Source organism: Oncorhynchus mykiss, chromosome 28 (genome assembly GCF_013265735.2).
Source record: "Oncorhynchus mykiss isolate Arlee chromosome 28, USDA_OmykA_1.1, whole genome shotgun sequence".
NCBI classification, from domain to species: domain Eukaryota; kingdom Metazoa; phylum Chordata; class Actinopteri; order Salmoniformes; family Salmonidae; genus Oncorhynchus; species Oncorhynchus mykiss.
The window spans coordinates 732,322-746,665 of NC_048592.1; the positions used below are offsets into that span (position 1 = coordinate 732,322).

At 40.1% G+C, this 14,344-nt stretch overlaps 1 protein-coding gene across 4 annotated transcripts in view; it reads left to right on the plus strand.

The window, feature by feature from the left end:
• Positions 1-682: 682 nt before the first annotated feature.
• The window catches only part of LOC100136604 (insulin receptor), a 125,103-nt gene continuing 111,441 nt past the window's right edge, over positions 683-14,344 (plus strand). For 2 of the 4 annotated variants that reach the window (XR_005040201.1, XM_036966058.1), the window contains exon 1: positions 683-2,052. Coding sequence is in view for 2 of the 4 variants with exons in the window: in XM_036966058.1 (XP_036821953.1) it covers positions 1,968-2,052 (85 nt within the window). In the remaining 2 variants the exon portion in view is untranslated. The remainder of the gene's footprint in view (positions 2,053-14,344) is intronic. The other 2 variants (XR_005040200.1, XM_036966057.1) reach the window with 1 other exon arrangement.

Genomic DNA, 14,344 nt, shown 5'->3' on the forward strand with positions numbered 1-14,344 from the left:
CTGGTACTGTATATTTAAAACAAAATGCTTTTAGACTTTTACTCAAGTAGTATTCTACTGGGTGACTTTCACTTTTATTTGAGTAATTTTCAATTAAGGTATCTTTACGTTTACTCAAGTATGAAAATTTGATACTTTTTCCACCACAGGTGATAGTTCCTCTCTAAGCGGTTAGCATTGACATGGTCTATCTGAGCATAGGAGTTTCAGTGCAGCTGTTTTTCCCATAAAGGCTGCCAAGAACTAACACAGAGAGAAGAGATAACAACGCTGGACAATGTGATATTTAAACAGGGTAACCTAGTGGTTTGAGCGTTAGGCCAGCAACCTTCGAATCCCCGAGCTGACGAGGTAAAAATGGTTCTGCCCCTGAGCCTGGCAGTTAACCCACCGTTCCCCGGGCGTCAAAAACGTGGATGTTGATTAAGGCGACAGTCTAAGTAATTAATAAAAATCCCTATCCAAATCAGTCAATTTAAACTATTGTTTTTTTTCTCCATGGGCTGCATCTCAATATCTCACACCCACCTATTTCGGCCTTCCGCATCTGCGTGAAAGGTGGCCAAGATATAGCGTTATTTCTAAGACATCCCGAAAATCGGTCTTCTTCTAAATATAGGACAGACACTTAAAAATCTTATTCCTTATGATTCATTTTTTAACTTTTAAAAAATTTTTTTAACATGTATGAATGTGTTATTTAATAATGCGTTTCTATGGGTTATAGTAGTAAAGATTATCCATGGTATGACCCCCGCTCGTTTGTAGCCTATTCACAGATGCAATGTAGGTTTTTACAGTATTTTTTAGTCTAACTGCCTAATCCAATATATTCCAGTCCGTGTTTTCCTTTAGCCCCAGCTGGCTCACTTGCAGGTTTTGTTTACTGGCGGAGGAGAGGCAGAGAAGAGGATTTAACAATCTACCTCTCATGTGGGAGACTAAAATATACGTTTTCGACTTTATTTTTTGCTGTTGTCGTTGTGCAATAACCATGTGGTCATTTTGAAGGGAGATATCCCTCATGTAAAATCACCGAAACGCGCTTTATTGTGAAGAAATAGTGCGAACAATTTGACCAACGGTGAAGTCTGACAGTCAATGTTGTCTTGAGTGGAAGTCTCGTTAATGTCAGTATTGACCGAATCGAGTTTGCGGTTTAATTGTTTATTCTCTCCATACAAGGTTCAGTTGAGTTTAAGTAAACTACCTATTAATCGAAATACTTTTGCGTTTATTATTGTGGTATTTTTTGGTGAAAGACACCAGCGGTGAGCGTGAAACGCAGTGACCCGTGGATTTGGTTTAGTACGCCACGCGTGCCATGAACCTGAAGTTGTCATAAGGGAAGCTACAGAATGTGGGACTGCGACACGAGAGAAATTTCTGCACATCACTAGCTGTGGTTTTTATCCTTTCAATGCAAGGGAATAAGCCATTTCCGAAGTAGATACACGGCGCCATAGCGAGTGTTACCGAAAGCGTAATTCAATTGCGAGTTGGTATCAAATCGCACAAACTTGCGTTGTGGCCTGCTGCACAGCCAGCTAACAGTAGCTAGCAGTTAGCTAGCTACTCAGCTTGGCCTGTTCTGACTGCGGATTGAATCAAGAACAATTGAAAAGACCCAATGCCATGCAAGTTATTGGCAAGTGAGACTTTAGCTTCGTTTGTCCACAATGAATCACACTGTTGCATTTGTTTGTGGCGATTTTGAATATCCACCAGATCTGTACAGATAACTAGCAGTGGCTAACCAGGTAGCTAGTGAACACGTTGGACTCTTAACTTCCCTCCGCCCATTTTTCCGGAATGCATGTTTTTATTTTTGTTTACCTCTGGGTTCTCGTGGTTTAGCTAACGAACCAATTGACAGCTACCACTTGCCAGCTAGTTTTAACCGAGTTGACACGGATTCTAACCCAGTTCTCGACTGTGTCTTCGGTCGGATATTGATTTAAGTAAATATGTGTCAGCGGACTTTACTTGTGGTTTTTGTGACTGCCGTCTACGTATGGAATTGTCAGCCAACGAATGGAGAAAATACAGAAAGTAAGTAGCTAGTTATAATCTTCTCACCCTACTCATCTGTTTCACATGTGTTCACTTGCATAATTGTACCTAATTTAACAGTGTCACTGTTAAATTAGGTGTCACTTTTGGAAGGCTCTGCTTTGACATCAATATCCGCTATGATGACAGCAAGGCCAGCCTTTTCGTTAGATACGCTAGATTTAAACGGACAAAGGTCAATTTTATTGACTTTTTGGTTAGTAAAAAAATTACTTAACCACCTAAACTGATCAAAATGCCTTTGCAACCTGCAATTGTTCATGTCTATCCCATAAATGTGCTTGGCTATCAAATAGGTGCGTACAATGTACATCACATTGATTAGGGGTAGGGTGTTAGGGCTCAAAATTAGACACTGGTTCTGGTGTTATACTTTGTATTCCATATAGTACACGCTTTATTTCATGAGGGTGTGAGACTTACAATCGCTGAGATCTTATTTTCACGTGATCAGAAAAGGTACAAAAAAAATTGTGGACAGGACAATGATAAACCCTTGTCAAAAAGGCACAAAATCACCTGTATGGATTCTTAATTTCAACAAGTTTTGTCCAATGTCTTAAGATGGAGGGATCATATTGTTCTGACATTTTATGAAATGTATATGTAATATTATGACAATTAGGCTCTTAATATGCACATTAGGCAGTAGGGAATGCATAATTACTGTAATTTGAGGGCCAATTGTCATATTAACAAATATACATGCTTTATGCATAACTGAGAGTTTGTAACAAATTGAAACATTTTTTGAAATTAGAATAAAAAATATATACGGCTTTATGCAAATTAGATGCATAATAATATGCTAAGTAGTCTATACAGAATAAAACAAATACAGTATGTTAAACCCATTAATTTAAAGTCAGGTGGTCCTATTGTTAACATATATATTGAGATATTATGCACTCCTGGGAGTCTACACTGAAGAGTAAGGTGGCGCCCACACACTTGAGTGCGCACACACAAACAAACACACACCAGGGGTGGTAACAGAGTAATTGGGGTGACATGATCATGAACAAAAAGTAGGGTAACTATTTACTAGTTAGTAAGTTAGGTTGTATCACAGTTGTATTCAGTAGCCCCTCTGAATAGGACTAGAGTGCACACAAACACTTCTCAGCATCCCTACACACTCATACAGCACCAACACACACACACACAGCCTAACGCAGACTTACACTTCTCAGCACTCACACCAACACACATACGCCACATACGCCAATCAGTACTAGTCATTATTACAGGACTTGTACATGTATTAGCCATCTACATTACTGTGTGATTCACTAGATTGACTGTTGTGTTGCAAATACCAGTAAATTAGTTAACAAAATGACAGTTTAAAAGAGGGTACTTAATGTCAAACCAGACACTCTGAAATTACAGCAGGTTTATCACAGGACTGGATCAAATTGGATTAAACAAATTAGCATATTTCAAATGAAAGGTAAAGTATGGTACACCCATCTAGTACTGTATTGGGACCCCCTTTGCCTCCAAAACAGCCTGACTTCTTTGGGGCATATATTTTACAAGTTGGAAACATTCCACAGGGAGGTTGGTTCATGCTGACGCGATGGCATCACGCAGTTGCTGCAGATTGGACGGCAGTACACCACCGCCACCATTCTGTACCTTTGACATCAGTCAGGATGGGTCCATGTACTCATGCTGCTTGCAGCAAATCCTGACTCTGCCATCAGCATGACTCAAAAGGAACTGGGATTCCTTGGAAAAGGCCATGTTTTTCCACTCCTTAATTGTCTAGTGTTAGTAATCGTGTGCCAACTGGAGCCGCTTCTCCTTGTTTTTAGCTGATAGGAGTGGAACCCAGAACAGTGGTCGTCTGCTGCAATAGCCTGTGTGTGACGAGGATCGACGAGATGCCATTCTGCACACCACTGTTGTGCTGTTATTTGTCTTATTTGTGGCCCCAGTGGATGAGCCTATGCCCTCCCATGCCCACTCATGGCTGCACCGCTGCCCAGTCATGTGAAATCCATAGATTAGGGCCTAATTTATTTATTTCAATTGACTGATTTCCTTATGAACTCTAACTCAGTAAAATCTTTGAAATTGTTGCATGTTGCATTTATACATTTTTTTTCATTGTAAGTTGTTACGTCTTACATGTCCAAGCAGGAATGCATGATTCAAAATATTTTGATATGCAACCTAATCCAGTTATTGTCATGCATTTTGGATTGAACATTTTTAAAAATATTTTACCGTCAAATAGGGCTCCAGAATGTTTTGTTAAATAGAGATTAATTTGCCTTCATCTTTATGTACATTAACATTATATATTTGCTTAATTCAATTGGTGCTAATTCACCGCCTGAGGAAGTAGAAACTCAACACATTAGCTAGATCACGAACTGTAAATATAACACCTACTGCTAGTAGCCATGTAAGTGCAATGAGGCTAGTTCCCTTGCGATGGCCGATGCTCAATTTCACACCCTCTGTATTTCAAAGACATATCGGGTATCTTGATTGTAGAAGAGTGCTTTGAGCACAGTAATGATAGTTGAAAACTAACAACTATACCTACAGTAGAAGAGACACTCCTCTCTTTTTAATATGGACAACTAGTTGCTTCCAAAGTTGTTTTTTTTCCCCTGCCATTGCATTTTGAAGCAATTAAAAATGAAACTCGCACAGCCAAGTTAAAAGGTCGCATAATATGACTAAATTGTCACACTCTGGATTCCTGCGTATGGTTTCTATTCACCCCGTCTGCACCTGGTGACCCACTTGTGATTTTTAACTATTTGAAAAGCTGGGAAGAGTCAATGTAGTAGAATTCTTGACACTTTGTGATGAAATAGGCCTATACCTACTCTTGCACCAACACTATGCACCATTAATGTATTTGGGCATGGGAGTTAACCCTCTTAAACAGTCTTTGTCTAGCAGCATTGCAACAAATCAAACGCTCAACTAACACCTCTGTACTTGTTTTGGATGTTAAATGCTGTCGGGTTTGGTTTCAGCCTATGTGATGGGACGAGAGAACGAGTTGGACTGAGAGTTGGAAAAAACCTAATAGTAATGTCGGAGAGGTGCGAGAAGGGGGCCAGTCAGAGCCAGTAGCCGGGTAGCTACCCTTTTCATTAAACTGAAAGGGGGGGTGTTGAGATTGGGTAATGGCATCAGACCAGTTTGTGAGATTCTGTTGCTAGACTGACAATTCGTAAACAATTTGTGTATTGCTCGGCTACTGGCTCTGACTGGCCCCCTTCTCGCACCTCTCCGACTTGACAGTGAACCAGTGAGTGAGTGAGAGAAACTTGGGTCTCACGGAAAGTGTTTCATAACATTGACTGACAGTAACTGACCAATGCTTTTGCTGAACCAAGCCCGTGTCTGTATGTGACTTATGTTGTGAAGGAATTGTAAATGTTTATTGACCCAATACCTCTATCAAAATGGACAATTCTGGCTTGGGCAAGCTTAATTAATTAGTTTGTCAAAATGGCTAAATGAAACTAAAATCCTTGGTGGGTTTTATATTTAAATTTTTACATTTACATCACCCCATTTTACCAACTGAAGGTTTGAGTATAGGCATAGATTAAGAATTGTCCTATCTGTATCCTGTATCCTTTCTATTCTGTTGTCAGATCTGTATGCACAGGTCTCACCCTCCTTCCACATGGTAGAATGTCTTACGTTCTATTTCTGCCTGCAATGTTTGTTCATCATTACACTCTATTGTGCTACCATCCATCGTACGGTAGGTCACCTCGGGTACCAAGATACAGTAGTTAACCACAGGTCTCCAATGTAAAGTAGTAGTTCACCTCAGGTACCACCGTCCAGTAGTTCACCTCAGGTCTCCAACGTAGAGTAGTTCACCTCAGGTTACCAATGAAATCATTTGAAGTGGTCAGGTTGTCAAACCAGACAATATCAATATATCTTAGAAGTGTGCCTGAGGCTGGTCTAGCGGGTAATGCTGCCGCCTGCAGCATGTACACGTCACCCTTCAGCATGGGCACGTGTCCCGGCCCTACTACTACTCTGCGTCTACCTCCCTATCAGTGTCTCCCTGCTCATTTCCACTTAGCAGAATACATGTATTTTTGATATCTCCAAAGTGGCCAGGTTGTCAAACTACACATTATCAATCTATTCCTGAACCAGACAGTATCTACAGTGCATTCAGAAACTATTCAGACCCCTTGACTTTTTCAACATGCTGTTACGTTACAGCCTTATTATAAAGTGTATTAAATTAAAATTTGTACTCAATCTACACACAATACCCCATAATGACAAAGCGAAAACTGTTTTTTAGACATTTTTGCAAATGTATTAAAATTAAAAAACACCTTTTTATTTATATACAGTACCAGTCAAAAGTTTGGACACCTACTAATTCCAGGGTTTTTCTTGATTTTTACTATTTTCTACATTGTAGAATAATAGTGAAGACAAACTATGAAATAACACATACAAAATCATGTATAAACCAAAAAAGTGTTAAACAAATTAAAATATAATTGAGATTCTTTTAAGTAGCCACCCTTTGCCTTGACGACAGCTTTGCACACTTCGCATTTTCTCAACCAGCTTCATGAGGAATGCTTTTCCAACAGTCTTGAAGGAGTTCCCACATATGCTGAGCACTTGTTGGCTGCTTTTCCTTCACTCTGCAGTCCAACTCATCCAAACCAACTCAAAACAAATGATAGTCCCACTAAGCACAAACCAGATGGGAAGGCATATCGCTGCAGAATGCTGTGGTAGCCATGCTGGTTAAGTCTGCCTTGAATTCTAAATAAATCACAGATGGTGTCACCAGCAAAGCACCATCACACCAACTACACATGCAGAGATCATCCACTCACCGACTCTGTGTCTCACAAGACACGGCGGTTGGAACCAATAAATCTCAAATTTTGCAAAATCTGTTCTTTGGTCTGGTGTAATGTTCATTGCTCGTGTTTCTTGACGCAAGCAAGTCTATTATTATTATTATTGGTGTCCTTTAGTAGTGGTTTCTTTGCAGCAATTCGACCATGAAGGCCTGATTCACGCAGTCTCATCTGAACAGTTGACGTTGAGATGTCTAACTTGAACTCTGAAGAATTTAGGCTGCAATCTGAGGTGCAGTTAACTCTAATGAACTTATCCTCTGCAGCAGAGGTAATTCTGGGTCTTCCTTTCCTGTAGCGGTCTTCCTGAGAGACAGTTTCATCAAAGCGTCTGATGGTTTTTGCGTCTGCAGTTTAATAAACGTTTTCCCGATTGACTGACCTTCATGTCTTTAAGTAATAGACTGTCATTTCTCTTTGCAGATTTGAGCTGTTCTTGCCATAATATGAACTTGGTCTTTTACAAAATAGGGCTGTTTTCTGGTTACTATTTGATTCCACACGTATTATTTCTTAGTTTTGCTGTCTTCACTATTATTGTACAATGTAGAAAATAATACATTAAGCAAAACCCTTGACTGAGTAGGTGTCCTAACCTTTCACTGGTACTGTATGTAAATTAAATGTAATATTTCAGTTATTCATTTTTTATACAATTCTAAACCTGTTTTTTGCTTTGTTTTTATGGTGTATTGTGTGCAGATTGAGGGAACGCTCTAACCACTAGGCTGGTAGCCACGTTAGAGCGTTGGGCCAGTAACCGAAAGGTTGCGAGATCGAATACCCAAGCTGACATGGTAAAAATATGTTGCTCTGTCCCTGAACAAGGCAGTTAACCCACTGTTCCTAGGTTGTCATTGTAAATAAGAATTTGTTCTTAACTGACTTGCCTAGTTAAAGAAAGATAATCCATTTTAAAATAAGGATGTAACGTGACAAATGTGGAGAAAAGTCAAGGGGTCTGAATTTTTGCCGAATGCACTGTACATGTATCTATCCTTGAGGTGCTCAGGAGAGGGAATAGTCTAACCAAAAACCGTGTCAATCCATCTCACTCAAGAAGCTCAATTTCCACGCCTCATGTTAAAGACAGACATCCTTTTGTCATAAGTGTCACCCAGTGTGTAACTCTACTAAAGAACTAACTCTTGTTAAATGTCACTCGTCAAATGAGATCCGGTTGGTCTGTAATTGTGTAACATAACAAGCTATTGTCTGCATCCCAGATGATACCCCGTTCCCTATGTATACTGAACACAAATATAAATGCAACATGTAAAGAGTTGGTCCCATGTTTCATGTGATAAAATAAAATATCCCAGAAATATTGCATAAAATAAAAAGCTTTTTTTTTTCTCAAATTTTGTGCATAAATTTGTTGACATCCCTGTGAGCATTTCTCTTTGGCCATGATAATCCATCCACCTGACAGGTGTGGCATATCAAGAAGCTGATTAAACAGCATGATCATTACACAGGTGCACCTTGTGCTGGGGACAAAAAAGGCCACTCTAAAATGTGCAATTTTATTACACAACACAATGCCACAGATGTCTCAAGTTTTTAGGGCGAGTACAATTGGCATGCTGACTGCAGAGCTGTTGCCAGAGAATTTAATGTTAATTTCTCTACCATAAGATTCCTCTTTGTAAAAGTATTTATTTTCAACTCGCAATCTGTGGATTCGATTAGAAAGATTGAAATTGTACGTAAAACGTCACAGCATAGTTGAAAGATGTGTTGCGTAGAAACCCGAAGAGGGTGGCCAGCAGAGATGGGTGGGATAGGCTGAGGATTGGGATGTGGAATTGGAGACAAGTGGGAGTGGAGTTGCTGTGTGGGAGATAGAATGATGGTCAAAGATAAAAGTTTAAAAAAAAGTCAAGTTGAAACATAAAAAGTACATTTGAATGACACTGAGGCAGTGTTTTTACAACTAATGCCGGTTTGCCTGAGGCTGATGCCGTGCAGGTGTTTGTACACATGCATGTACACGCATTCATTCAAATTAACACACACAAGAACACACGCATACATGTAATAATGCCAGACATGCACACAAACATGTAGTTTGCTTTGCTGTTATGATTTTAGTTGTCCTTGATATCCATATCCATGTGCTTCTACACCTGCATTGCTTGCTGTTTGGGGTTTTAGGCTGGGTTTCTGTACAGCACTTTGAGATATCAGCTGATGTACGATATTTGTACGATATTTGATTTGATTTATTTATTTATACTTGACATTTTTCTGCATTGTTTGTTTTCTTCTGTCTTTTCACTTTCTCTTTAGTTCATTCTCTTGGTTGTTGGTGCATTGGGGTTTCTTGGGGGTGGGGAATGGAATTAATTGTATTTTTTATTTTTCTTCTTGGGGGAACTGTGGGAGGGGTCTCGAATGGTTGAGGGACAGCTATTGGGGAACTGTGGGGGGATCTTGGAGGGTTCATAGTTTATGTTTTTTGGCGTTGTGGGAGATCTGTCAACTTGGCCTTGAGCAGGGTATTGACCCTGGATGCTTCTGTGTGTCGCTCTGAATGGGAGTCTGTTCGATGACTGGTATGATATAGTTGTTGAGTGGCTTCACTGCAAGTATATTGTATGTTTCGGATATTCAATAAAATAAATACAAATATTCCTCCAATGTTTTAGAGAATTTTGCAGTATGTATGGCGTCGAGCGGTTTGGTATGGTTATGGTTATGGTATGGGCAGGCATAAGCTACGGACAACGAACATAATTGCATTTTATCGATGGCAGTTTGAATGCACAGAGATACCGTGACGAGCTCCTCAGGCCCATTGTCGTACCATTCATCCACCGTCATCACCTCATGTTTCAGCATGATAAGGCACTGCATCTCATTGCTAGAGGAGTTACTACAGACCCTGGTTCTATTCCAGGTTGTATCACAACCGGCCGTGATTGGGAGTCCCATAGGGCGGCACACAATTGGCCCAGCATTGTCTGGGTTAGGGTTTGGCTGGGGTAGGCAGTCATTGTAAATAAGAATTTGTTCTTATCTGCCATGCCTAGTTAAATAAAGGTTAAGTAAAAAATAGGGTGCTGACATGGCCACCACACAGGGAGAGTCAGTCAGTGGTGATCTCAGGTAATGAATCTGGTTATGTCCCAAAAGGCACCGTATTCCGTATATAGTGTACTACTTTTGACCAGCGCCCATCAAAAATAGTGTACTATATTGGGAATAGGGTGCCATTTGAGACACTCTGTGAGAAAACCATGAGTGTGTGTGTGGTTGATACACAGGAATTGTTTGTCTTTATTGTTCTCTTGAACAATAGTCCTTTAATCCTGGGTGACATGTTCAACTTTGTCAAGCTGTGAAACACCTCATTTTCAAGCAACTCAAGCACCTGGATCTGTGTGTATCAAGCAACTGAGTAAGAATGCTAATCTAGGATCAGTTCCCCTGTCTATAATCTTACTCATTATGATCTAAAAGTCAAACCTGAACCTGAATCAACACTCCTACTCCGAGATGCTTGATACATATGGCCCTTGATCTGACAATGTGCTTTCTTTCTGAGGTGCGTACTCAGTACGTGCCCTTGTCATGGAGGCCTAACTGACCTTGATCAAGGAAATGTCATATTACATGATACCATAAAGCAGGTAGGGATCCATTGTAGTGTTGCATGGTATACCAGTACCAAAACGTTGCCAACATTTTAGAATACGATTTCATCTGATACTACTGAATTTTTCGACCCTAAAATTCTAAATGTTTATAAAGTCAGTTTTGTTAATAAATTCAGTCAACGCAAAAAAAGCAACAGTAACTCTCCTGTATGCGCCCGTTCACTAATGTTCATTTCACTTTCATGTGTATATCACATTTAGCAGCTGTAATTAGCCAGCCACATCCCCTACCAGCAATCACTCACAGGTTCTCTCCGTCCTCTCTTCCTGCGCATCTGTTACATTTGGTTTTAAAATATAATTTAGCCATGATGTCAAGCAGGGATGCAGACCCTGGCGTTCTTCTGCTACATGTACATTTGATAGATTGGAGCAGTGTGCAGAGCGGGCAAAGTTGAAACATTGCATAATTTCATCACTTGGTATAACCAAGAGCACAGGCCTTTCTGAGTAGGCTTTGCAAGTTTGCTGTCAGCCTCTGAGTGTCAGAGAGAGAAAATAGAGCACAGTACTTTACAGCAATGAAAACGGCTTGTCTCTAGGGCACACCATTAATAAGAGATGACCCGTATTACCAGAGCGACTTTTTACAAATTCACATTCATTTTATATACTTTTACAAACAGCTGTTTTAAACTGTTCCCGGGTGGCTAATTATTGATTTGATAACAAACAACCTTGTTCAGTCATGTTACCTAACTAGCTAACAACCAGTTAAAGGAAAGATTCACCCATTAAGAATGTTCTATCGTTTTTCTATCTCTGAGCGATGTTCTATCGATTCCCGTGGTCATTTCATGTATGTTTAAGCTATTGCCTGTCAAGCATGCAGAAATACAGCCGGTATGACGAGTTTTGCATCGATACACATGAAAACATGAAATGACCCCAGGAGTCGATAGAATATCGTTCAGAGATGCAAAAAAACTATATATAACATTCAAAATGGTTGTTTTACGTTGTGTAATGTGAAACAGGATATGTAAAAGTTAATGCAGCTGGTGAGTTTGAGGAATGACTGAAGTACAGTGCATTTGGAAAGTATTCAGACTCCTTGACTTTTCCACATTTTGTTACATTACAGCATTATTCTGGGGCGGCAGGTGGTTAGAGCGTTGGGCCATTGAGCATTAACCGAAAGGTTGCTAGATCAAATCCCTGAGCTGACAAGGCAGTTAACCCACTGTTCCTAGGCTTTCATTGTAAATAAGTGTTCTTAACTGACTTGCCAAGTTAAATAAAGGTTTACATTTTTGAAATTTAAATTGTTTTCCACATGTGTCAAATACAATTTGATTTAATTTGAGGGGAACAAAGCAAAAATGCAGTGGAACTGGCTTCGAGGTCCAGAGTTGGGTTTGAAGGTCCTAGAGGCACAGTTCCTAAAAGCTTAAGCAATTATTCATCAATCGCCATCAAGTACCTTTAATACATTATAGAGATTTTTTAGAACATCATAGGCATAGTTGATCTCAGACTATGGTTAATACCGCTAATCCTTGTTAAGAGCCCGCTAGTAATTATTTAAAGTGCCTTTACTGTTCTGTTGTCTGAAACCTGAAATCTGTCTATTATTGGTAGCGTACTGGTTAGAGCGTTGGGCCAGTAACTGAAAGGTTGCTAGATCGAATCCCCAGATCAAGGCAGTTAACCCACTGTTCCCCAGGTGCCAAAGACATGGATGTCAATTTAAGGCAGCCCCCCCGCACCTCTCTGATTCAGAGGGGTTGGGTTAAATGCGGAAGACGCATTTCAGTTGACGGCATTCTTGGTATGGATTACATCACGCGCCGCTGCAGCCAATTGTCTGATCCGCTAGTGCCTCCCTGATCTTAGCTCCAGCAGCATATGTTGGAAAACAATAAACCAACGATCCACCTAGTAAAATCTTGAAAAGGGAAGTGTTGCAATAGCTGCTGGGTGTTTGTGTTCTTCCTGAGGCCACACTAGTGTAGGAGGGAGAGGCGTGTGAGGCCCAGGGAGAGGTTTATGTCCCAAATGGCACACTATTCGTATGTAGTAGATTACTTTGACCTGTAGTGAAGGAGGGAGAGTAGAGGGAGAGATGCACTCACACACATCTGGACAGTGCCCTTGCCCCCGCCTGTTGTCTACTTTTTCAGAAAAGGGCATCAAATTAACTGTGTGGTCAACCTACCGTTTCATTTTCACTTAACCTTTATTTATACAGGTTAGTCTAATTGAGATTTAAGTTTACATTTTTTAAATATTTTTTTTACAGTGAGACCTGTACAGTGTTTATGGAACCAGGCATGCAGCCAGTGTGGCTGTGGATGAAAACAAAATTCACCAGCCACTCAGACTCTGTACTATATGTAGCCTCATACCAGCGACATTTTCAGTGCAGGTTTATTTAGCCCATTCGTGTAGATACTATCTAAATGCATTCATAGTAGATGTAGGCAAGTATCTACATGCACTACATAAGAGTGCTGATGTTGGAGTTTTCTTCTTGAGTAGGTGAGTGTTTGAAGTGAATCAGAAGCTCCATAGCCGCCCTTATGTAGTTGGCTTGCGGGTTTCTTTTGGTATCTTCTTCCGGGAGAATCATGTCAGGACAACTGTACAGCTGCAGCATATTTTTGGGTTTTCATGTTCTGAAATGTTATTATATTCTGTAATATTATTTATATTCTGCAAAACCTTATCAGACAGTTTCATAATCTCTCAATTTCACCTTATAAATAGCTTGTTCAATTACAGAGCTTTTTCTTTCTAATCATAGACAATGGAACCTAAATTCTCAATTGACTTTAAGGATTCTAGAATTGAAGTCTAGGTTCTAGAATGAATGACCTGTATCTCCAGACAGCAGATTGTAATAGACAGTGTTTTTTTCTATTAGTTTTGCTAAAGTTTTATGTGCTATTTCAACAGATCAGTTTGCTCCAGCACCTACAGAGTTAACCTCTCACAGTCTACAGCAGATGACTGTTTAGGAATAGACGATTTTGTGTTAGTTTCTAGTTAGTTTCTACGAATATATTATTTCATTACTTGTTATTGCTGTGTTATATGATCCATTGCTGGCAATTCAGTGGTTTGCTCCAGCACCTACAGAGTTAACCTCCCAGCATGACTTTCCTATGACTCAATCCTGACCTTTGATTTTAACTCTCTGCCTGTTGTTAGTTGATCACCCCTGTTATTTCTTCATGCACAGGAGAGGTGGTACAAACGACAATTAAAGCCAATTAAGTTTGAATTCCTTTGCATGGGGATTCTGCTGTTTTGAGGAATAGAAATACATCATAGTTAGCCCCCCTCTACAACTCTCTTAATGGCTGTTAGACTCTGTCAGTGGTGGTGTGAGATATTATTGATCAGTGGAAATCTTCAGTCGTGATCCTTTTATCGATTATACAGTACCTCCGAGGCACAGACTTATCTCTATGTGTCTGTATGAGTTAGTCCAGCAGCCCCTGTCTGCCTGCCTGCCTGTCCGTGTGTGGCTGGTTTCCATGGTAACTCCATCGGTTTGCGTGATGTTCCCAAAACATCTCCTCTTTGTTTTTTTCCCAAGTTGATAGGAAGGACTCTTAACAGCTAGGTTGCTCCCCAAATGGCACAATATTACCTATGGGCCCTGGTCAAAAGTAGTGCACTATATAGGGAATAAGGTGCCATTTGAGCTCAGGCAGCCCTATACCTGTGGTGTTATGGATGGAATAGGATACCCCTCGACTGTTCATGAACTCT